The sequence below is a fragment of the Centroberyx affinis genome, unplaced genomic scaffold (assembly GCF_046629955.1).
Source record: "Centroberyx affinis isolate AG114_WGS23_722 - 3 ecotype Tasmania unplaced genomic scaffold, CSIRO-AGI_Caff_v1 ptg001183l_1, whole genome shotgun sequence".
NCBI classification, from domain to species: domain Eukaryota; kingdom Metazoa; phylum Chordata; class Actinopteri; order Beryciformes; family Berycidae; genus Centroberyx; species Centroberyx affinis.
In genome coordinates this window covers 239,601-264,623 of record NW_027279709.1, presented here as the reverse complement: position 1 = coordinate 264,623, position 25,023 = coordinate 239,601, and the positions used below count along the sequence as shown (strand labels likewise).

At 40.7% G+C, this 25,023-nt stretch overlaps 3 protein-coding genes across 7 annotated transcripts; 2 read left to right on the top strand and 1 right to left on the bottom strand.

Annotated features, from left to right (window-relative positions):
- Positions 1-289: 289 nt before the first annotated feature.
- On the top strand, positions 290-6,034 carry LOC139648253 (large ribosomal subunit protein uL18). The gene is made up of 8 exons (XM_071524315.1): positions 290-364; positions 883-952; positions 1,069-1,184; positions 1,311-1,445; positions 1,954-2,156; positions 3,296-3,473; positions 5,217-5,305; positions 5,874-6,034. Exons 1-8 carry the CDS (start codon positions 362-364, stop codon positions 5,971-5,973), a joined length of 894 nt encoding a protein of 297 aa, XP_071380416.1. The 5' UTR covers positions 290-361; the 3' UTR covers positions 5,974-6,034.
- A 133-nt stretch (positions 6,035-6,167) lies between these two features.
- Positions 6,168-16,551, bottom strand: LOC139648252 (divergent protein kinase domain 1A-like). Of its 4 annotated transcripts, none has more exons than XM_071524311.1 (5): positions 16,452-16,551; positions 8,428-8,562; positions 8,159-8,266; positions 7,886-8,062; positions 6,168-7,694 (listed from the first exon to the last, which is right to left on the bottom strand). In XM_071524311.1, the coding sequence occupies exons 2-5, from the start codon at positions 8,539-8,541 to the stop codon at positions 6,882-6,884; spliced, it is 1,212 nt and encodes a 403-aa protein (XP_071380412.1). In that variant the 5' UTR covers positions 8,542-8,562; positions 16,452-16,551; the 3' UTR covers positions 6,168-6,881. The 4 variants fall into 4 exon arrangements, with proteins under 4 accessions (XP_071380412.1, XP_071380415.1, XP_071380414.1 ...); XM_071524314.1 differs by lacking the exon at positions 16,452-16,551 and adding an exon at positions 15,462-15,539; XM_071524313.1 differs by lacking the exons at positions 7,886-8,062; positions 16,452-16,551 and adding an exon at positions 15,462-15,515.
- On the top strand, positions 15,855-23,863 carry LOC139648254 (coiled-coil domain-containing protein 18). 2 transcript variants are annotated; one of them, XM_071524317.1, is made up of 7 exons: positions 15,855-16,098; positions 17,041-17,103; positions 19,866-19,920; positions 20,063-20,157; positions 20,620-20,762; positions 22,067-22,263; positions 22,492-23,863. In XM_071524317.1, coding segments are annotated over exons 5-7 (417 nt in total). In that variant the 5' UTR covers positions 15,855-16,098; positions 17,041-17,103; positions 19,866-19,920; positions 20,063-20,157; positions 20,620-20,760; the 3' UTR covers positions 22,710-23,863. The 2 variants fall into 2 exon arrangements, with proteins under 2 accessions (XP_071380418.1, XP_071380417.1); XM_071524316.1 differs by lacking the exons at positions 15,855-16,098; positions 17,041-17,103 and adding an exon at positions 18,835-18,908 and having other exon boundaries at positions 20,063-20,762.
- Positions 23,864-25,023: the final 1,160 nt, after the last annotated feature.

The window sequence follows — 25,023 nt, the reverse complement described above, 5'->3', positions numbered from 1 at the left end:
AGAATGACAATACTTTGAATTGAATTGGACTGAATTGAACTAAAATGCAATTAAGTTCAGCATGAATGCTATACAAGCCACAGCTCGGAGGGATGATTTACCTGTGTCATCAAATAGCCTAATTACATGTCTTGAGAATCACATCATAAGTGAGAATACACAATTTTGGTAAAATGTCCTACCCCAGCTCAATAGGGGGCAGAGTAACAAATCCCCTGCAGTATGGCGTCTCTGCTCTTCATCCTGTGACACGGTACTTACAGAGCATGCGCACGCTCCTCTTCCTTTTTCCAGTGCAGCGGAGTCAAAACCCCAGTCTTTGGCTCCGGGCTCCTGTTATAGGAGACAAAAAGACTGCAAAATGGTTTGTAATTAGTCCCAATATGTACCTACATCCATATCTAAGACATCCATTAAGTGTTTTGTGTGGTCAAATGTTAAAAAACATTTTATTTATGTACGGATGAAGGTAGATTAAATCCTGCTAACGCTCACCGGGGTCTAGTCAAACGTGGCCTAATGGCTACCTTCACAAATTCATTGCTTCCTGTTCCCTGTAAACGGCTTTCCTGTCATTTTCACAGATATATTACGAGAGAGGCCTTAAGCGTTCACGTCACCCTAATTTCATTTTTGCACAGCTTGCCGTTGCACCGTTAACTGAACGTCAAACCTGCCTAGCCATTATGCTAACTCGTATCATTGATTTCTATTGGCTCTGGTTGTAGCATTGCTAACGTTAGCCAGGTCCAGTCGGTGACAGTGACAGCCTTACTACGACTAACAGGACTGCAGCTGTAATCAAAAGACAATGTGGCATTGGCTTTACTGTGGATATGATGCTGAATGCCTGTTGCTGAGTCGGCGCTTGTCTTCTCACAGGGTTTTGTTAAAGTGGTGAAGAACAAGGCCTACTTCAAGAGGTACCAGGTTAAGTTCAGGAGAAGGAGAGGTAAGGGATGCCTTGATAATCGTTTAAGTTTGTATCCCTCTAAGAGGCAATTCCATGTTTAAGTGTAAACTGAATCTGTTTTTAAGTTTGTTTGTTTTTGTTTTTTTTATTTCCAGAGGGAAAGACTGACTTCTTTGCTCGCAAGCGCCTGGTCATCCAAGATAAGAACAAGTACAACACACCCAAGTACAGGATGATTGTCCGTTTCTCAAACCGGGACATTATCTGCCAGGTGAGCATGGGACTGAGGAGACTTTTCATCAAAAGAGAGACGACTTGATCCCCCTCCTGCTCCACGTCATTGGCTGGCCGATGTTATGAACGTGCTGTTACATGGTTACTTGTGCTTATGTTGCAGATCGCCTATGCCAAGATTGAGGGTGACATGATCGTGTGCGCAGCCTACTCCCACGAACTTCCCAAGTACGGGATCACAGTGGGCTTGACGAACTACGCAGCAGCCTACTGCACTGGTCTGCTGCTGGCTCGCAGAGTAAGTATGAGCTTGGTTGTACATATCGGCACTTTTTGTGACACTGACACTTTATCAAATTTCAATGTTGAGTGTTGGACAGCGATCAAAACTAGCTGTCAGCAGTTAATGCCTCACTGTTTGACTTTGCTTAGCTTTTTTAAGATAAGATGAAACTTGAATGATCCCTAAGGAGAAATTGAGTTGTTGTAGCAGCAAACTGGATACAGCAAACTAAAATAGAATAGGAATATAGCAAATGAGGGCTATATAATCATACAGAAGTGATCATTTCAACACTGCATGTTAAGTAAAACATCCGAATGAAAAGTGTGTGGGAAAACATGGATTACTGCATGGTTTTTGGAGGGTATGCCAAAACTTGGCTTATCACAAACACTGAGCTGTTGTCTTAATCATTATCAGGATAGTTTGATAATCTTGTGAAAATTATCTTAAAAGTGGTTTATTCCTGAACCAGCTGTCAGTCTTTGAATGTCATACACGTTGCAATATTGTGTGCTTTCAGCTGCTGAACAAGTTTGGCCTGGATAAGGTGTACGAGGGCCAGGTCGAGGTCACAGGCGACGAGTTCAACGTTGAGAGCATTGACGGTCAGCCAGGCGCTTTCACCTGCTACCTGGATGCTGGTCTTGCCAGAACCACCACAGGCAACAAGGTGTTCGGAGCTCTGAAGGGGGCTGTGGATGGAGGCCTGTCTATCCCCCACAGGTAACTTCTCCCTCCAACATGTTGCTCGGTTTTGCCCAACTTTTCTGCTTGTTGATGTGTTAGAGAACATAGGGTTTCATTCCAAAATGAGATCTGCTTAAAAAAAATGTATGCCTACTCTTTAAAAATGATTTGGACCTCAGTAAAATTCATTATGTGAAAGTGTTGAAAATCGTAACATCTTTGTTGTCACAATTGTAGCATTCAAAATGCATTTTCTAAAATCTTGACATGTAATAACAAATGCAGAACATGTGGAATGATACCCTTCAACTGTAGCTAGTTCTCTGTTCGTCCAGTTGATATAAACTTGTTTCAAAGTTTGTCCTGAGGCTGCTTTATCTAATCTTGACCTCTGTGGCTTCACTGGGAATGTTGAATGTGGTTTGGTTTCATCTTGTTTGTTGCCCACCACTTTTTGCTGCCTCAAACACTTTCACAGACACACCGTGCAAGATTTTACATAAAATGTTTGCATATGTACTTTTTAACCCTAGACGATAAATAATAAAAATCATGAATGTCCTATAACGCGAAGGTATAGAGCATGGCACAGATTTCTTGGGTTAGGGGCAGGGTAGGAAATGTCATGAGCTATAGACTTCAAAATGTTCTGCTGTGGCTGTCAAGTTTGCTTACTGTACCGGCAGCTTGGCCAAGTGACCAGGTATTTGTTGAATCTCCTATTAGCTTGGCTAGGTAAAGTGGTTTGTGAGTTCTGGGATTCACCAGCCACTGCGGCTGGCAGAGGACGTTTACCCAACTGTGGCAGTTACCAGACAAGTTTAATCAAGAAAAAATATAAATGATATGATATATCTACGTTTTGCTGATATGTACAGCTTTATGACTAACGTGGATAGACTTGTCACATTGTACACACATTGACCTACATAAGGGCATCTCATTTGTATTCTATCTGCTATCTGTCTAATTTATGTAAGTTCTGTAGTTCCATACATCAGTAAGGAAAGATTAATTGTACACAGCATTATGCATTGCTGCATTCATTATGCCTTGAATCAAGTTGCCAGATGATTGGAGGTTCAAGTGTCGTCTGAGTTTAAGCACTTAATCACCTGGTGCATGAGTTATCACCATTAATGGATCTTTTTTTTTTTCTTTTTTTTTTTTTCCAGCACCAAGCGCTTCCCTGGATATGATGCAGAGAGCAAGGAGTTCAACGCCGAGGTCCACCGCAAGCACATCATGGGCGTCAATGTGTCCGAGTACATGAGCTACCTGATGGAGGAGGATGAGGAGGCTTACAAGAAGCAATTCTCCCGCTTCATCAAGAATGGAGTCACCCCTGATTCGGCAAGTCCTCTTTTTTTCACACTGTTGAACGCCCTTTTTTCCTCATCTCCATTCACTTCATATCACACCCTACAAGAAAGGATCAGTGGGTAGATGGTGGTGTCCATGACTTGGCTTGTGATCTAATCAAGGGCATATATGGGTCAAGATACTTTTCATGTTGCAGGACGCCCAGAAATTTCAGATGATATGAGGTGTTAAACTTCATCGCTAATGACACCACCACATTTGTATATTCCCTTTTGTACTGGTTGATTTTGTTTAGGTATCACTTTGAGCATTAAGTGACTGTTAACATGCTTGGGTTTGCACAGCTAATGACTTTCACCTATCAAATGAGAATACCTCGACTTGTTGGTGGCAAGTTAAACATTTTACATGGTGATAGATGATTTTTCACTTAAAAGATCTCTGGGCCATGCTGCAATGATCACATGGGGGAAGCGAAACCGTCCTTGATTGGTGCCAGAAAGCTGTTTACAAAGCAACTGTGCTGAAATCATGACATGATACTAGAGACTGACTCAAACTGCAGTGTTGGCACTGTCAGCCTGCTGTATCAGATTTGGATCAAATGTCACTATTCATCAGAAGTCCACCCCAACACTTGTTTTTGATTGAGAAATAGCACATAGGCTACTTGTTCAGGTTGTTTAGAAATGTGTGGGCAGAGTAGCTGTAGTGTAAAAAGTGGGGTTTTTTTGTGTTCCATGTATATACCTAAGCCTCATTTTGAATCTGGTCCATTTAATGCTAAAGGTGTAACATTTTCTACCATTTCAAACAAACCTGGGGCAGCACAACCGGCTTTAATTCAGCCACAGCCCATACAGAATTGAGCAGTGGCTCTTTGTCCCTTTATTTCATATTCATGAACATGGAGCATGTGAACAGCATAATTTTAAGATGGTGTGAAGTGAAAAATCATGTTTTCAAACATAATGTCTAAACACAAATTGCCTCATAATCTTTTTTAGCTTGTTTGTAGATACACTGGTTTTGAGACACAGCTGTCCTGGTCCTTATCCTAAACAGAATCAAAATTGCCTTGTGCAGATTGCTTGGCATTTCCTCAACTGAGTTGTGGAACAGACAATTAAAAAAACAAATCCATTGTTTCATCATGGCAGTCGACAGCTGACTAATCATCAGCGGCAGCAGGCAGAATATTTTCAACCTAAACAATTTGCCAGTCAAAAGTGTCATTTAAACGTCATGTCATGTAAAAATCTGTTACTGATTTTGCCACAAGTTGGGCTTCGGTCAAAAGTTTGCTTTAGCCAATGTAGAAAATATAAAAGATTTGCTTCTGCAAACAGGCTCCCATGAGAAAACGTATTCTAGAGAGCTTGTTAATTCATATGCATCATGATGCTGTTGGACTTGTTTTGACTTTGTAAAAACCTTGTCAAAACTGACTCATAGGGCAAGGAGCATAATGACTCAAACAAGGCTGAGAAGAGTGTAAAAACTTGAAAAACAACCAAAGCTTCAACCTAGATGACATCATTTTTGAGGGGTTTTGTTTTTTAAATCGGCTGATTTTTTTTTTTATACTGGGAAAATAGACTTATTGTACTTAAATTGCTGAACATTACATTGCTCTTCAGAAATGCATGAACTTTTAATACATTAGATGGTACTGAACTTAAGCGTATTTGGAGAATGAGTTGTAATCTGGATACTGGCATGCATGTGTAAACAGTTATTGTACATGAGACTGACTGGAGATCTTTCTCTCAGGTTGAGGAAATGTACAAAAAGGCTCATGCTACCATTCGTGAGAACCCAGTCCATGAAAAGAAGCCTCCCAAAGAAGTCAAGAAGAAGAGGTGAGAAATTAACATGCTTAATGTTGGTTTTTGGAACGTTGCCTGTTCAGTCAATGGTTTTTTTTTAAGGTCTTGGAAAAACTCTGAATTTAATCTTTTTTAGAACTGGGACAGATGTTCATCTGAGGTTCAAGTTATATTCATAGTTTTTCTAGCTGGTTTAATTACCAGGGTGTTTGATCAGTGGCAGGAGGAGTGACTATTTATCAGAGGAATTTGGAGACGCCCTCAAACATCCATTTATGTTTTCCTTAGTAGTGCAATGTGGAACACAAGATGGCACACCTGGACACCAGGAAGCTATTGCTCTGGTTCTTTGACTCAGTCAGTTAATGACAGCCATATGCTACTCAACATAGCAAATATCACAGCTGGCCAGCCAAGTCAAATTTTAGATGCACAACCAGCCGGAGAGATCTGATTTTATGAGCAAAATCCAATAAACCTCACCCAAACCGTCCCTCACCATCTGTCTTAATGTATTTTAAGATTTTATTCAAGCACAGCAACCCCAGCCATTTAATAAAGCTTATTTTGCGAGTGCTCATTGTCCTTGTTTGTGGCCCAGGTGGAACCGTGCCAAGCTCTCTCTGGCCCAGAGGAAAGACCGTGTCGCCCAGAAGAAGGCCAGCTTCCTCCGGGCTCAGGAACAGGAGGCTGATGATTAAAATTTTGGCCTTCTCCGTTCCCAATGCAAACATTTGTTCTAATAAATCTATTGAAAAAGAACCTTTTTGTGCTTATATTTTTCATGCTGGATTGTGTATTTACTGACCAACTTGTTGGGAATATCAGAGACATCTTGATCCCCATTTTTGTTTATAGACTGTTCATTTCAGGAGGTAACCGCAGCATAGATAGAACCTCAACACTCAATGGCGCTATGATGTGGGCTGATGGCCTAGTGCTGAAAGTGATGTAAGCTGTACATTCCTTGAGGCGTGCAATGAAAGACTTTATTCATATTTGATGTGCAATTTCACCATGCTCCTGAGCCATATGCTGAATTTGTTTTTCCCAACACTTGTACTCAGAAAAGCAATTGGGTGTCTTCAACTGAGATAAGTTTTTTTTTTTTTTTTTTGTTTGTTTGAACATACACTTGTTCTTGGTTATGATTTAGGGAAATTGACATGATGGGGAAAGGTACATGTAAAACCAAAGTGTTAAAACAAATTACTCAAATGGGTGGGGACATAAAATGCAAGTTGAGCAAGCACTTTCACTGTAGCTTCAGACTTATCAAGGTCACTTCAGGATATTTTGAGTCAAATTAATTACTGCTCTCATGGCTCAAGAAATTTCACTTGTCATTTTGGTTAAATGCATTTACTTGAGACAGATTACTGTTGCGTGATTATTTCTTGGTCAATATGAAAGTTGCATTTCTTGATGGCTGCAAAATGATGGTACTTTAAGATAAAATGTCAAATATGCTTTTAAAAGTTGAGTAAAAGGGGAAACCTTCGCATTGTTACCCCTTATACTCTCCACAGTGAAAATGATTGTCCATTTTACTGAAAATCTTTAGTGGACAGCAATTTATCTTTCAGTCTGTGCAATACTTGCTTATTCATTAGGAGTCTTTCGTATGAGATATCTTCTTCCATAGCAAAGTCTTAAGATTGTTCAGAATTAGCGAGTGCTCAATTTCCATCTGTTCTGCAGAGCCCTTCAGTGCAATGCAGGCGTACAGCTGCTTCTCCAGCTCCTCGCGCACGTCAGATGGCGCGCCCCTCAGAATGTAGTCCTTGAGCGCTCCACAAGCTTTGGCTAAGTTCGGCCTGGTCACCTCCGGTGTGCAGCGGTGCTTGGTGAGGTCACAGGAGGTTTGGCAGTCCGTCCCGTAGAGACAATCCTCATCCACATCACAATGCCGCTCCCTCATGCCTGCTTGGAAGGTGGCTTCAGGGACGATGTACCGTGCATCCATCACCTTTAGGTCGTGGCGGTCATTGTAGCCAAAACTGGTGGCGCTCACATCACACATGAGGAAGCTGCCGAATGTGCCGTGGAAAATGTCCTCCACCAGCTCCAGCAGTCCGATGGAGATCTTGGCCTTGCGTGGCCAGGAAGGGGTGAACCATTGGTCCATGCTGCGGCGCAGACCGGTGGGGATCCACAGCTCTATCACCCAGGGGAGACTGATCCCATACAAGGGCGAGTGTGGCACCTTCTCCACCACATAAAGGTCTCCGCAGAAGCCGAGGAGCTTGGGGGTGTGCTCTCTGTCCTGCAGGACTAACGCCAGCAGGAACTCGTTGAGCTGCAGCAGCGCCCACATGGAGCGAGCCTCAGGCAGTGAGATATGTCCGTCCTTGTTGGCATCGGCAATAGACAGTACTAGGGTTGCCAGGTCTGAGAGGTTGGCCTGATCCCCAACTTTGGCCTGGAAAGAAAAAAAAAAAGTGTTAAGATCATAGAAGCTTTGGCCTTCAATTCAGACATAAACATAATGTTGACATTTGTAGCTAATTACACTCTGCAGTTGATTTCAGTAGAGAAATTGCTAGCTTTTGGGATTGAATGCTCCAGTTGAAAGCAGTTGATGTTGTGTTAGAGTGATGACGGCACCCTGACCTTCAGATGGCTAAGGATCATCTCTTTGAACTTTTCCACAGAAGTCCCCTTAGTGGGCTTGTTGAAGGCCACAGCCTCCTTCCTGGGCTCCATCTCAGTGCCCAAGTCATAATGAGGAGCCTCCTCCATCTGGCACTTAATGACCCCCTCCAGGTCTCCCCAGCTACCAGAGTACACCTGGGGTAATCAAGGTAGGCATGAGCAGCAGCACAAAGACATTGGCCAGGTTATTAACAATCACGCCAGAGAGGAGCAGGTAATTGCAGATCTGACCTGGCTGTTGGGCTTGGCAGAGAAGCACTTCCCCAGGTAAAGTGTTCCTTTCTCGCACAGGCTGCTGCAGGCCGAGCCGTCAATTACTCCTTTTCTGTACTTGTCACACTAAAAACACAATGGAAACACTGATAAACCAGACTACAAGTATGTCGGTTAGTTTTGCTGTTACAGCTATCAGAAACTGTGGAATATGAACACAAATATTATCAGGACCTGTGAATATAAATTGTGGATTGATGGATTCATATCGAAAATACAATACTCACTATTGAATTTTTGCAGTCGTGGCCACGGCACAGCTCTGTGTAGGATGAGTACTCCACATACACTATCCAGCTACCCACAAACACTGCCAGCCAGGAAAAGAATAGGTACTTCATATGTAGGTAGGAGAATCTGGCCTGTTGGTGGGAAAAAATCCACAGATTTGTGCCTCTTTCTTTACAAATAACCACAAGATCTTACCACAGCCATAAAGAGTATTGTGTTACAGACATGTACAGATGTATAACAAATTATTACAAATAGCTGCCTATGTACAATCTTCATCTAATGATTACGTGGTCATGGTATCATATAAACATTCTCAATGGATAACTGCATTGGACTCTGATTGAGTGAACCATTATCAATTATCTGCAATGTAGGCTACCTGTGGTTGTTCTCAGTACAATAAAATCACCAGGGTGATCTGAGGCCAGCCTGATATGCTGAATCTTTCAGCTGACATACATCATAATGGAGATTAATGAGAGAAGGAGAGAGTCATGCATTTGTTGCTTGAGGCCAGTTCATCAGTCCCTTTTGTTTAGAGGACACGGTGTGCTCTACCCATGGAAATTTCATTTTAGTTTCCGGAGAAGCAGTGGCCTTTGCATTAACCTGGAAATTCAGAAAACAATGGTAATAAGTCTAAGGGTAAATGTGTGCTACAAGATTTCTTGAGCTAATTAAGCTCCAAATTTGCTGTCCCAGACAAATTTTCAAGATAAAACAGCCACACAAATGTTAATTAAAACTGTGACGGGGGATTTTTACACTGACCTTCCAAATCTCTGTGGGACAACCTAAAAGGGGCAGATTATGGTAAAAATCTTGTAGTGTGCCGTGTGTCCACCTAAGAAACAGTGTTAATATAATAATCTCATTTGGGAATGTGAAAATAAATGTTTTAGTGGTAGTGAAGCAGATTCATGTTGAAATTACAACTCCCAAAGCACAATCTAGTGAAAAAGCTCTCAGTATTTAGGTGTATTTCTTTAAAGGCCAAATTCAAACTGTAGTAGTAGTGCCACCTGGAGGAGAACTGTATCAGAAAATGCTGGGTCTGGAAAATATCAGAAAATACCAGGCCTGGAAAATGCTTAAATTTTTTATGAAGTAGTTAAATTACATTAACGCTTGGCCATTAACAGAGTAGTGCCTGCCGCCATGCCAAGTATGGAAAAATCCCCTGTTGAACACCGGAGGCAAAACGCTGAATAATTGTATTTTGCAACATCAGAATGAATATGTGACAGGTGGGGCACTTTGCGATTGAGGGAGATATTATTACACCATGTAATGAGCTGAAAATACAGTTTTATCTGAAAGACATTGAATTTTTATGTTACCATTTTGAAGACTTTTCCCCTCTAAGGGTATTATTATAAGTCATGTCTTTCCTCCCTTGTCTGCGACATCCACACTAAGCCAGTTGGAATGGGATATAGATATATGCCTTATGTAGCCCAATGGGGTACAATTTAAAAAGAATAGTCTACTTATGTAAAATAGAAAATCCTTCAAATGAAGCTTTTACTTAGGGGTTGCACTGAAATTCAGCTATGTCCCTCATCAACAATTTGTAGGCTGCAGTAACGCCTAGAGGTTAGAGAAGCAGGCTTATGATCAGAGGGTCACTGGTTTGAATCTCTGAGCATGTGTGCTCAGTCAACCTTCCCCAGATAAATAAACATTAAAAAGATGATGTTAGAAATCATAATCTGATAAAAGTCCATTATCTTTTAATGTATATATACAGTAAACTCACTGGGCCTTTCAATAAGGGAACAGGATGTAATGTGGAATACAAATTAGAAACTATTTGAAGTGAGTTGCATCGCAGTCCATCATTAGCACAACTGCTACTGAATAGGTGCTCTGTAATTAACAGTACATGTTGCGAGCGGTCTGGCATGGCAACACTGGAATATTTAGAGCGACGCTTGGCTCATTACTGTGTCTTTTGAGTTTCTTTCTCATTCTCCAACCAATAAATATGGTCTCTCCAGATCCATAATGGCATTCCTCCAATTGGAGGACATTAGTGAAAAATAACAGACTTTTAGGAGTCCTACTTTCCCGTCTATTAATGATTCTTGTGCTCAATGCTTGACAGTGATGGACTCCCCCTGCCTCCACCCTCTACCCCTTTCAGTTCCAATTTTCTTTATTGGCATAACACACTCACTCTCTCCCTCTCCCTCTCTCCCCCCCCCCCCCTCTTCTTTTTCTTTTTTGTAACGCTGTGCTCCATCTTCCTCTGGGATCCTTTCCTCACAGAGCACAGTGAATGTGAGAAATAACTCGACTTCACAGTTTTATGCAAAACAATTGGTCAAAACGCTCTTTTTCCATACATTTTCTTCATATACTTCACATTTTAATGTTAAGAATATAAACATAAGCAGACAAAAATAAGCATACATAGAAGCACAAGGCATCAGATTTTCCTGGCATAAAGAAGATATGATATTCCATATTTGACTGATATTTTAGGGTTTGAATGAAGACGTTTTAGAGCACACTGTCTCTGAATCAATCTTCCATCCACTCTCTGCCATTGACACCACAGATTATGTGGCAATCAAGCTTTCAGAGGCCTCTATATCTATCTTTCTCTAATCTAATCTGTCTCTATACAATGGCCTTCCTAATGTTGGTCTATATTATCCCCCTCCTCTTTTGCGGAAACTCTCCGGTAAGTGCCACTCACATTTTCGATTCTACTCTGCTGGAACCTCCTTTGTCTTTTCTGGTTTAAAGTACTGTCTATAAATTGTTTTGAAAAAGGTCATTTTTAGTGTATAAAAAAGCTTGAATCATTGGTATTTATCATTAAACATTGTTGTCCTATTAGTTGTCTCAAGCTAAATATAATCTTATAATATATATAATCTTATAAACACTGCACATAACTTGAAAATGATAGTTCATACAGTCACTGCTGTTTGAAATCTGATGTCTGCAGCTTTATTCATTGATTAATTTACTTACAAATCTGACCATGCAAACTGACAGCAAATTTAGCAGTAGTGACCACATATATAAGTGCTGCATGTACCTCCATTGATTTTTCCGTAGGTGAAATGCATCCACAGCAAAACCATTATGGAAATAACACTACAGGGAAACAAATGTATGGTTGGCCTTTCCCAATCAATAGTTTGTGGCTTTCGTTTCAACTCTGGGTGATGCATTTCTATCTCTGGGACGATATTGACCCTTAGTGAGGGGAGAGAGTTATACAAACATGGCTAATGAGGTGATATTGATTGTGGCTGCTGTGACAGCTATTAATTAGAGAATGACTGGGAACTGTGGCTGTGTGCTGAGGTGGGTGGGAAGAATCAGGCTTCCTTGTTCTGATTTGGCTCCTTTGTCTAAACCCACCCACACCCATGGCTACAGAGCCTGTATATCTGAACTGTATTAACCCTGAGAGTTCAGTGTAAACACAGACTGTATCCACGCAATTCCAAGATACACACACATACAGTTACACACTGCTGCCTGATGTTCCAACACTGAGGGAGAGAGGAGATTAAAGCTGATCAAGAACAGAGGCCATTACTGTTCTGACACTTGGTTTTTGCAGCCTGCACACCATTCATCCATTATGCATGATTATAAAGCTATCCCTCAGAGGTTGCCGGTTAATGGGCTCCGTTGGCTGCTGTGCAGAGCCAAGACCACGGACAAAAACAGAGTCACAAAGAATGGAGAGGGCTGGGGTGAGTGAGCAACAGAGAGATAATGAAGAATTTCCCTCGCACGTTGACCAGACAAGACAAATATTTGATTAATGGCCCTGCGCATGCAAAGAGTGATCAGTGGTATTCCAGGTAACGCGCTGATGGAAAAGGGCTACCTGTGTATCCTCTCCTTGCCGAGGGTTTCGCACCAGTAGCTCAGCACAGCAAGCTCTCTCTACTTCTCACAGGACACAGACTCTCAGCAGGAAAGGGATGTCACACTATCTGCACAGACACTACAAGATCTGACTCATCGCAGTCCAGACAGCAGGCACTCACAGGACCCCCCACCCCCACTCCCCCCTCCTCCCTCTTCCCACAACACGCACCTCCATGCTGACTCAATACTGCGACATTACTACATGTGAACATTACTTTGTCAGCAGTTGTTCAGTCGGGATGCTGTATATCCATGAGGCAATAAGAATATTTCATACATGTCGTTAAAAAACAAAGGATCCACACACAAATCACGTGTCACACACACACACACACACAAATACATGCACACACACACACATTATTCCTGCTATAGTACGGACTGTAGCTTCCTCTCAGTGGGAATCCCTGCCCAGTTTTGAACCAACAAGTCCGAGCTGTAACATCGGGCTGAGATTACATTGCGTACATTATTTAGGCCGGAAATGGGACAAACTCTTCTCTCATGTTCTTAAGAAATAGGAATCTATTTCAAAGGGAGAGGGGGAGATGCATCTCCAACATGAATTTTGCAAGGCTCACTGTTCTATGGCAAGATCGTGTGATATAAACTAATTTTAAGTGTAATAGGCCATATTTATAAAGCCTATTAAATCTGCTCTGAAATCTATAATCTTGTTATACTGGCTGTTCACCGAATTTCAAGTGTTATACTTAATAATATTTAATATTGCCATTCAACTGGAAGTACAAACTGCACTCACTCTCACTCTCATGGTACTGTCTCTGTGATGTGGTGCCTGTGCTTTCAATGGGACATTATGCAGCATCATTTGAATTTGGACAATAAAGTGTCAACAGTAACAGTTAATAAGTTACTTATGACCAGGAATGGAATTTCAAAGATATTGTGCACTAGCCTGGTGAGAGTATATGTTCGACATATTAGCCCCTGTTGAAATTCTAGCTATTGAGGACTTTTGCACTAGCCTGGACTAAAAAAATCCTTAATTTCCACCCCTGCTTTTGGCTTTCTGCACAAAACTATACATGACCTAACGGTCCCTATTAAAATTGAGTTCTGAGTGTGAAATACAGATAACAATATAAAATTTGATACATATATTGTTTTGGAGAGGTTATATTTATAGCATGAGTACATGGCATCTGCTTAAAACTTCCTCCTGAAATACAAGTGGAAATTAAGAAAACCAACAGCAATGCCATCAAAGAAATGTCAAAAGTAGGGACATTACAGCTTGGTGATTGTGCGAATATCAGATTGCAGAATATTCATTCTCACTGTCAGTGTACTTTTGTTTTTGTTCATCCTGCAAAAATGGACTGAATTTTTCAAAAAGCACTTAAGCACTTACATGGTGAAGATCAGTCTCACCAGATGTTAATGTTTAGTACCAAGCTGAGTGATGTGAAGCACTCATTTGGCACCATACGTTGTTACCCACTTTTACTTTTATACTGACTTCAGGCGTATTTGTTCTAGATGTTTGAAGTATCTAAGTGGTTTGGACCAAAGACATACAAAACAAAATCATCTTTTAAGACTACAGTTTTGAGGGAGATGGGCATGTATAATTGTCACTTTAAGTGAGCAAGTGCAGAGAAGAGCTTGATCCCAAGAAGTTACAAATTGAAGGAGACAAGCCTGTAAAAATAAATATGCAAGATTTGTTTTCCACACATATAGGTCTTCTACATAAAATATTCACCAATCTGTAGTTGATTGTAAAATATTAAGATACAGATTTAAAGCGTTGTAAAGTCTTGATGTGAATACATTGCTACAAATATACTAAATTAGTGGCCTGTAGGGCTCATCAGCTTTTGTATTTCAGTGGAAATAGCTTCTCTCTAAGGATCACCGAATGACACTTCTTAAGCTGTCACTGGAAGGCTGCGGTGGCCTAGAAAACTGAGCGATGGTGGTGGCCATCCCTTGAGACTGGCTGTCTCTCCCTCTATTCACTGCACTTGACAGCTTTGTGTTTTCACAGTGAGCAGCATGGACAGCAAGCAAGCAGCAGCGGCAGCTGAGAGGGACCCAAACTTAACAAAAATTGCTGAAGCAATTGTTGGAGCTGAGTGGGTCAGAGACAGATGCAGCCAGGGTTTAAAGAAAACAGTGACATATTCAGTTAAAATAGCCTGATGATGGAGGCATTATCACCCCTTTATTCACCAATACAGGGAACGCTATAGGTTGACTTTCTGTGAATGCATGATCTAACTGAGTGGTTCCTAAAGTGGGGTCCTGGGACCTCCAGATGTCCTTGAGGGGGTTTCAGGCTGTCCCCAGCAAAATGAGGAATAGTTTAATTTCACTTACTACTAATACTGTTCTGATTATAGCTTTCACTATCCCCACTGTGGTTATCACCTACAGTATATAGGCTATAGTTATTCAATTCTATCCTAAATCATGTTCTTCAAAATCTTTAGGACAAATCATATAAAATGTTGCTCTGTGGTTTAATGTGCAGTCTATCAGTTTGGGGCGGCATAACATGCAAACGATTGGGAACGGTTGGCCGAACTGAATCAGGGTAAAGCAGCCTAACACTCAAATGCAGAAAACACTATATTATAAGAGCGTGCCTATGCCTACAACACAACAACAATCAATCAAAACAATAATCGACTTCAATACAAAACGGTGATAAAAGTTTTACGGCAGCACGCAGCCTTTCTTGAATATATGACTGTACATTGGCCGGTTAACATTAGTAGTCCTGTCTACCAGCTGGATGGATCATGGAGCTGGTTGCTACAGCAACGGGGATTAGGGGGATGGTTGATTCCTGCCGAGGCATCGAGCATCAAGTGACTTACCTATGATTCTGTATGTGCAACAAAGTCTATATAATACCTGCAAATTGTCGTCCATTAATATGCATGCAACATGGCAAGATGGCAGTCAAATGATCTAAAAATGTACGTTAATCAAATAGGCAAGAGGCATCGTCGTCGCTTAGATCTACCTTTAACCACCGAGTGGCTGCTGTATAACGCCAGACCGTACTGTACTGAAATGGACACACACCTAAGTAAATCCCCAATTGTTAGTATTTTAAACAGGAGTGAAGAGGGGTTTCCCAGAAGCTTACCTGGATGTAGACGGGCTTTCTGAGGCACCCCCATGGAAACAGAGCTCTTGCCATGGCAAATACAGAACATCTCACATCAGCCACTGAAGCAGTAAATTCACCATTCAATCTCGTGAAATGGACTTTTGAAACATATGCTTCATATTAGGCTACGCCTCCTGGGCTACTTAGGGAATTGCCCAAATAATTTAGCGTCACTAATTCTATCGGTAATACCGTGGATGTCAGCTTTGATGCTGCAAGGCGGCAGCCTGAGCTACACGCTACAGCTGCGCCGGCGACTGCAGCAAAGTGAGTTTTATATTGGCCATTCTCATGTCCTGTCCGATATTTCAGTAGCAGTTTGACGAACGTGGGCATTACAAAATTATGTATTTGAAAACGTAGGAGGAAGAGACAGTTTGTCACCTTTTGTTTTTAATTTTGTAAAAGTTTTAGTGTGTTTTAGAATATTCTAAACACTAATTTCCTGGTGTAGCCTAATAATAGTTCCTGTCTGAAGGGAAGCGAAAAACGAAACCAACCTGTACAGCACCTGCTAGCATAAACAGATGTTAGCTAGCCATATAACAAGTTAATGTTGCAATTTTTTTGCTTGTACAAGCACCTATAACCAATATGAAGGAACAGCAAACAGGTAGCAAAGAACAGCCAATGCTTAAAAAGAGCTGCAGGTTAAATCAGTTACTCAAGTTCTTTACTGAATGAATGATTCAGTGCATAATGTTATTATAGGCTATGAAATGAATTTAGGCTAAGTAAAAATATTGTTTAGCAAAGTAAGGTTGTGGGTCAGTTGGCCAGAGGTGGAAGGAAAATAATGTCAATTCTTGTAGCTAGCTAGACCTTTGCTAACAGTTACGTTTTGAGCTTACTTATAGCATTTTGAAGAAACTTTACAATTTTACTCCACTAACACATTTCAAACACATTAACTACTTAGTACATTAGTAAAGTTTGTCACTAAACGCTCACTTGCGGGAAGCTTACATATAGAGGAGGATCTTGTTGGCTACACCTCTATCAGAAAATGTCCATTTAGGATGACGATGATCTCAGTGGAAGATCAGAAAGGTCTCCTGAGTCTCTTTCTCGGAGGGAAAATGGAGTCTAAAAGCTCACAGTCAGAAGCAGGCTTATCTCAGTAGGAGGAGAACAAAGTCTGGCACAAGAGAACAGACTGTGAATTAGAAGCACTGCAACTTCAAAACACAAATCTGCCAAATGCGTTTTATAGGGCTTAGGCTACATCTGCATTAAATGGATGTCTTTCCTCCTGTCAGTGGATATTCTTTAACTGTGAGAAAGCAGGGCTAACAGGTGTAAAATCCCCCTGACAACTCTTATTTATGTGCTTGCATGCTGTCAGGCCTATCTGTTAACATTAGCATTATCATGACACTTAAAAGCAGAGATTTCAGGTTTATCGTTTCTCATTTTGGACTTCTGGCACACTGCAATGATAAATGCTGCAAATTCGTAAAGTGTATACGATTTCTCATCCTATCTTATATTTGAAAAGATTTGTGTTCTTGGTTCTACTGTAGGATGTAAGAGCTGTAATGTGTGTCTTATGAAGGACGAGATACACCGGGTGTTGAAGCTGAGGTTGAGTCACGGAAGGGGAGCACAGTAAGGGAAGGTACTGTGTACTCAATACAGCACATACCACATACAGCACATGTGTCATCCATCAAAAAGAGAACTTAGCCTTTTGGCTATTTGTTAGGCTACTTTTCAATGATTGTATTTCATGAAAAACATTGTCATAGAAGACAGATTGTAGCATAAGAATTAAGAATTCATGTAACATGGCAAAGCTGTGATAGTAGTATAATTGCTAAATCCTTTTCCAGAGATACAGAGAGATTGTTAGAATAGACACAAACAAAGCTGGCACCAAACACCAGACATATTGGATTCACTGGAAGAGTAGCTAAGAGTTAGAGGACAGAAATTGCATGGGGATAAGGTATTTGCTGTGATTATGTAATGTTGATTACCTTGAGGCACTTTGTTTGAGTGGGATGATCAGATAAAATATTCTATTTCTATATACCACCGAGTCAACGGCAAAGAAATAAAGCCCGTATTGATGCAGAGAGGAAAGCAGTGTTTTAAGTTTTGTTCTTGCCAGCAATGCTGGCAGGCACCAGTGTCTTTGGATGTCCAGTTAATTCACAAGAGCATGTTGAGGGGCAATATGTTTAACTGAGCTGGCAGAGGACAATGTTTCATTTAATATCTGTGGCAGTGCTACTCTAGATGTTTGTTGAATGTGGGCATATAATTGTTAATCATGTTTAGTATTATTGCCATGAAAATAACTCACTATTATCAATTACAATTTCTGTTACCGCATCAAACTGAACTGTTGGAAGTATGTAGTTGTATAGGAGAAATGGATTGTTTATTTGACATGTTTACAGTTAGTTACTCTGCAATACTTTAATGATATAAAATGGGAATATACAAGTGTGGAATAGTCAGTAGAATTCATAATAGCATAAAAAGCAGTATTTTATTTTAAGTATTTTTTCATGACAGATTCTTGGGGCAGTTAATGTTGGAGGTTGACCATTCATCAAATAAATGGTGACATGCATGCTAAAAATAAAAATGTTGTACTAAAGGGAAATGTTGCTTCAAAGTATTGCTCTCTATAATTAAAGTAGGCTAATCATAATAACTGATAATCAAAACCTGTTAGTCAATCCTGATACAGAGCTGACCCAAGAAAAAGTAGCTGTGATTTGTCTTCCCCCTCGTGGCGACTGCCATGTATTACAGCTACAGAGGAAAGCCAGCCATCTGACAGCGTATGAGAAACAACTGGAAGAGAAGGCTATATCATTTTTATAAACTGTGGAGAAGGACGGTGAATTACAGCTGAATGTGATGACAGTTGCGAAATGTGTGCACTCATATGAGAGAGAGTGACAGACTTATAGTAATGTGAAAAATGAATGAAGCCAAAGAGAACGATCTCCAGGAAGTAATGGAGGACTTGCTCTGAGTGCAAGAGAAGTGTAATGTCATAAATCTTTTTTAGTGATCCAGGGTATTGTAAGCACTGTGATACCCATCTGCTCAGCTGCAGCAGGATCAGAGGTATTTTCAGAAAGCAAAGCTAGAAAGAGACTTCCTCTAACCACAGGACAAGAGAGTAGAGCAGACAGACTTAAAAACTCCCTCACCCAGTTCAAACACTCACACCAGGCTGTATTTGCCACACTCAACCGTGTTTCAATGTTTATCTCACTGATTGATTTGCAAGGTTATCCCTCTTGTGAATCTTGTAGGAAAATCAAGTTAACATGTGGTAGCACGTTTTTTTTTTTGCAATGAGTTTGTCATATCAATATTTAGGAGTCAGAGATGAAAGCCAAACAAGATCAAGAGGCCTTGCGCACTCTTTGAGCTGAGATGGAAGACGCTACAGCAAAGGTCAGACTGCAGTTGTTACTGGAGTTGTTCCCTTCCAACATCAATGACTTACGTCTCCACCATACTCTCAAATCTAAAGGGTTACTCTGTCAGCACACCTCAACATTCAGGAGGTTACCTTTGCTCAGAAGTAGACATGTTTCTAAAGGCGGTGAAGTAACTCACTGTTTAGGAGGCAGAGGTAAAATCCAAATGACAAAAGTCTATGAGGGTGAGATTTTACATCACACGTACTGAGACAAATCATAATTATGTATGGAATGTCATTTCTGAAATTATACTGTTTTCACTGTATATTACAGAGCAAACTCCTTACAGTGTGTATTATGCAAATGTAGAGAGTACCATAGTAGATAAACCTTTTCTTGATGAGCATGTGGAATGGAGACCTTCAACATTATTTGGAATGCCTTTCATTCCCCACTCTACTGTCTCTGATGTGGTTCTGTTAGGTTTTTGGAGACCGCATTATCAATGTGTCACAGTGATTTTAACTGCTGAGCAGATTGAGGCAGCAAAGGACTGGTATGACAGCGAAAATCCAAAGAAGCATGATGAGGAAGCCATTAAATAACACATTTCCTGTCAACTGACCCAATTTCGTTTTAAAGGGTTAGAATATTGTACGCAATATTTGACCACAACAATGTAATCTGACATAAATATTCTTACATTACAGGAGCAGGGTCTTGTCACCAGGGTCAGATGTTGATGATGCTCTCTGCATTTTTATTTTTTTTTGTCACATGAGCATGTCTGGGGGTTTCGGAAACACAAACACTCCATTGTAGATAAGCGTATCAAACTATATTCACTCACAATCTTCCTCTTAAAACACAGCAGGCTTTTATGGGTCGCTCCACAGACTGAATCACCCCAAAGCAAAGGGTGTTTTTTTCCTGAAATAGATGTCATATCACTTAATAGCTTGCCGTTTTATTTCTTCTGTTTTGACAGTGGTCAAGAGCTTGGATTCCTGCACAGGTTAAAAGAAACAACATGTTTGAGTGAGGTAAAGCACAATCATGAGTAAGACATAAAAACAAATATTTTTGCATTGGTACTTTATTGTAGCCTAGAGCAATTTATCAGTGGTTGTAATTGATTCACAGTGGATCAAGATGTTTCCAAGTGATGTGTGTGTGTTTTAATAGGTCACCAGCCTGAAGGAGGAGCTGGAGAAAGAGAAAACATTAGTCTCACAGGAACAGGAGATGGGAGAGAGAGCTGAAAGACCAGGAAGCCAGTGGTCATCCAATTTTACATTCAGTTTCTATTAGATATTAGTATTAGATTAGGGGATGAATGCCACATCTCCACTTTGTTAACCTTAAAATTATCTTAACTCAATCTAGATACTTTTGTTGGCTAACCCTTGATTCTCCTCAATGTTAGGGTGTACATTATAGGTTTCATTAGGTTTGAATCATCAAATCAAATGTCATTTTGTTTGTGCTTCTGTGGGTGGTCAGCCTGAGGACGAGCTGGAGAAAGAAAATTGCAAATTTGCGACTTTATTCTCATAATAGCACATGAAGTATGGCCCCAACCAAGAATCACTCATTGGTCCACAATCCAATTCACCTTGGGATACCCTAGGTCTATTTTTATTCACTGTAATCAGTAGTTAATGATGAATTGTAATGACTTCCTTTGCCTGACAGCAATTGTCCTGTCCTGTCCTGTGTGTGTTTCTGTGCATGTGACCCAGCTAGAGATACAGAGGGCACTAGCTGCACAGGAGCTTGAGAAATAAAGAGCACAGGCCTAGAGAGAGGTGGCAGAGAGTGCAGCAGGCCTGTCTGCTGGGAGCGATGCATGAGAAAGAGACCCTGCAGCAGTCCAACACATCATGTGAGACAACACTCTATCCTTGTGCCACACCACCACTAATTGGTTGTTATGTAGTTGCTATAAATTGTGATCAAACTTTCCATTTTTCCCCATCACTCACGACTCTCTCTGACCGCCATCTGGGAATAACCATGTCTACTGTGAGAATAATTTAGATAGAGCCTGAAGCGCTCTTCCTTTACTTTTGCTCATGTAGGTCACTGACATAAAAAAGACATTTCCTTGAAAATTGAATGTAGCATGTAATGAGATTAAATATGTGCTAGTTCAGGCACTCTAGACCTTTGGATGTTCTAATAGCTGCTCTTGTCTCTTGACATGTGATCATTAAGATGGAAAGCTTGGCTATGCAGTGTATTTGTGCCTGCCTTACTTGAAACATGTTTAGCTTCTGTTTGTTTCTTTTTTTTTATCACAGGCTTTCTTTGTTTAGTGTTGTCTATTTCGTTTCAGTTAAATGTTTGAAGCCTCTGAGGGCCACAGAACATATTTGCTACAGCTTTCAAAGCACATTAGTATAGTATTGTGAATACTATTGTTGCTATTATGCTCCCATCACATGCAATATAGTCTTGTTCAGCACATATTTTCCTGCAGTGTTCAATAGGAATAGTGTTCTTATTATCATAAAGATATCCCTTAATTGTGCATAATTGTTGTGTGTGTCCTTGACAACACATGCAGCGAGAAATGTGTCACTGCAAATTGGATTGTGCTCACAGTTTTGGATTGTAGCAGAATACAATCTCTAATCTGATGACCTCTTGAAATGTTGGGGTGAATTTCTGTGTATTTCAGTCAAATCAACATTTCACTTGTTTGAAATGCCTCAATTCTCAAGTGTCTGGATTAGCCGGGTACCTTTGTAATGTTTTCTAACATATTTTGCTCTTCCCTTTAACTTGGGCTTCAGTGAGCGAGTGTAAAATGTCCTTTTGCTCAGGGTGATATGAAGTCTTATGACTCACCCAATTGCAATGGTGAGTACTGAGAGCTGGCTGTTTTCAGATGATTTCCTGACATGTGCTGGGGCTTTAGGCTATAAAAAGGCAAGTATCACCAGCGGTACAGTTCATTTGTAAGCGAACAAGCATTTCACAGTTTTAAGCAACAGAAGGAGTAGTTTATGCTGTTCAGAGGATTCAAGTGAAGAACATCAGCGAGTGTAGAGGCATCATAACTATTGCTATCGCTCCACTTTGAAGAATCATCGCACTGCTTGAGACTTGTTCACTGTGGTGCTTAGCTGTTGTGTAGTAGGTCGTTCAGTGCTGCTGTGTTGATTTCCCGGGTGTGTTGTTTAGGCTTTTGACACTGGACATGAGTAACTGTCCGAGTGAGCTGACTGAGAGGGAGCAGGAGTTACTGAAAATTCGGCGAGACAGTGACACTAAAGCCGCTGAACTGGTCAAGATGGAGAAGATGCTGCAGCAGACCAAGGACCTGTTTGACAAGAAGACCGAGTCTGGTTCAGAAAGCAAGGGTTACCAGGAGAACATGGGTCTGTATCAGAATCACCAAACGTGTTGTAAGGTGCATGCATGGGTAATGTTATGGTGTCTTTGTATTGTTCACTTTCATCATGACTTGACTGCCGTCGTAACTTGAGCTCCCCATTCTATCCCTGTTTAGTTTGATAGGCCATAGATTTTCAAGTTATTGCTCCTGTATCATAAAGGCTCTTGGTTCTTGGTTGTAGTTTCTAATTGTGTCTCCTGGTCTGTTGCAGTGGAGGACCTAGAGGAAAAAGTGCGTTCCAGCAGACGATACAGGAGAAACTCCCTCCACCATACACAGATGTTGGAGAGCCAGATGAAAACAGTGAAAGGCGAGCTGGTGGATACATTGGACCACCTTCAGGAGTTACGCAATGTCTTGCGCCGGTCACAGCAGAAAGCAGAAGAGCGTAAAGCCGCCATGGAGAAACTGGCCGCAGGGCTCAGGTGAGCCACCAGCTGTGCAGCCTCTCATCGCTTTTGATTTTCGGTGAGGTCTCAACCTTTTCAAGCTCCACTACGCCAATCAAGTTTTAATGTCTGACCCAGCATCATGCGTCCCCCACAACAAAGCTGTGTAGAGGTCACATCTAACAAGACAGCGCCCACACCCTGGAGAGTGGTTCAATGGTAGCACAAAGAGACTTGAGCTGCTGTGTTGGTCCTCGCTCTGTTCTCCTCCACGTTAACAACGAGGCTATGACACCTCAAAGCTTGCCATCAAAAAGATAAAGTCAAAAGACTTAACTTCTCTAATTATGTAACCTGCGTCTGACAAATCATTAGAAATAGCTTCTTATTCTGTGCATTCCTCCATTTTTGCTCTTCTCACATTAACCTTAGCACCAAGTTTAAAAGTTTGGTGTTGATAAATACTGTGAACTTTTTTTCTTTTGTTACTTTTTTCCCAGCATTTGATTCTCTGTATGTCCTATGTGGAAACAATACTCAACTTAAGCCAATTCAAAATGACCCTGCACACACCAGTGGGAAATGCGTTGAATGGCTCTGAAACATGTATGAAGTATTGTGCTCCAGATGTTTTGAAATATTCTTTTTTTTTTTCAAGTGATGTTATGAAAGATGGAGACCGCACATGCTCTCATCTCAGAAGCAATAATCAGTAGTATACAGCCTTTAAAAATATTTCTTGACCAACTCTGAGGAATGTTTCCTATGGTTTGCCCTTGACCTCAGTACATCTTTGTATGCTCATCCGTTTATGAAAAGAAAATATCTGTATGATTTTGGCTTTATTTGGAAGTTTTCCCTCTGCTTGCCTGGGATCAGCGCTCTCTTATTGTTTCATGAACCCAGCTTTTGCTCATCTTCCAACATGTAATCTTTTACAGCACCCGTGAAACTCCCAGACTGCCAATATGTTACATTGTGAATTGTGTTTTCTGATGGAATGCTGGCAGTTAGTTGATTAATTGGTCATTATGATCTCATTATAATTTTTGCATGTTGTATGGATTGTTTCCTGGAAAATGATGTATCTCCAGTGTCACAAGAGAAAATATGCCTTGGGCTGTGATAAACAATGCAGATGCCATTTTGTGTTTATACCTTTGCAGGACAAAAATATTGAAAACATTGGAAAAATTGTACAAATTTGTCCATTAAATGTACTATCTGATTATTTTTTTCGGGGTGACACTCCTAAAACACACAAAGATAATGTCGTGGGACATCATACCTAGGGCTCACTCTTATGTGGATGGAATATTGTATTAGAGACAGATTTGAAGAGTTTGACACAGACAGCTGTATTACTTTGCTGCAACAACGTTTTCCCAGATGACAGAGAAGCGTCTTCAGTACTGCTGAGAATATTGCAGTGTTTTGACTTTGACTGTGGGATCAATGGTCTATTGTCTTTTCCCTGCGGTGAATCATCTGAAAGCCTTATTCATGTCTTCCCTGTGGCAAAGACATGATCTCACTTAATTTAGCACTGCTTGTTTTACGGATTGTCACATGCTGTGAGGCTATGGGGGGATTTCATCTGCTGGCCCTGACCAAGACATTTTACACTACAGTACCATTGTAGGGCAGAGTCATATGGAGTGTTCATTATTTATAGCTCCACTCTGGGATTTCCTTACATGTCTTCTAATTTTGAGGAATGCTGTATGCTTGCTTCATAAGTCAAAATGAAAGTGATGAAGATTATATTATATGAATATTATATAATATCAATGTGTGCATCCTTAGTGTGGGTGCCCGTATATCTGTATATTTAACTTAACCACACTAAAAGTGAATTGAATTGGATTCATAGTGATTTGGAGGAGAAGAAACAATAAGTTATACGTAGGGACACCTAAAGAGAGGCAGGAGGAAGTTGAGGAGCTTCAAAAAGCCCTATAGGCACAGCAACACACACACACACACACACACACAAATACACAGAGATCCATCATCACATTGTTTTCCTGACATTGACGATCATCCTTATCATTTGTTTTCAACTTAGAGGCTGAAGTCTATTATTATAGTATAGTTTTTGTGACTTTAAAGACAAACAGACCAGGGACAGGGAAGTGGAACAAAAGTTAATTGGCCTGCAGGCGGCGCTGGAGACTTCTCAGAGAGAAGTGAAAGGAAAGAAACAAGTTGATCAACTTTACTCACCTGACATGTCCTGCTTTCTCTCCTCATGAAGATCTCATACCGGTTATTTAAATGAATTGCCAGTTTACCATGAAATCAATGAAGCCTTGTGACTTTTTAAACCTCTTAGTAATCAACAGGTATGCATC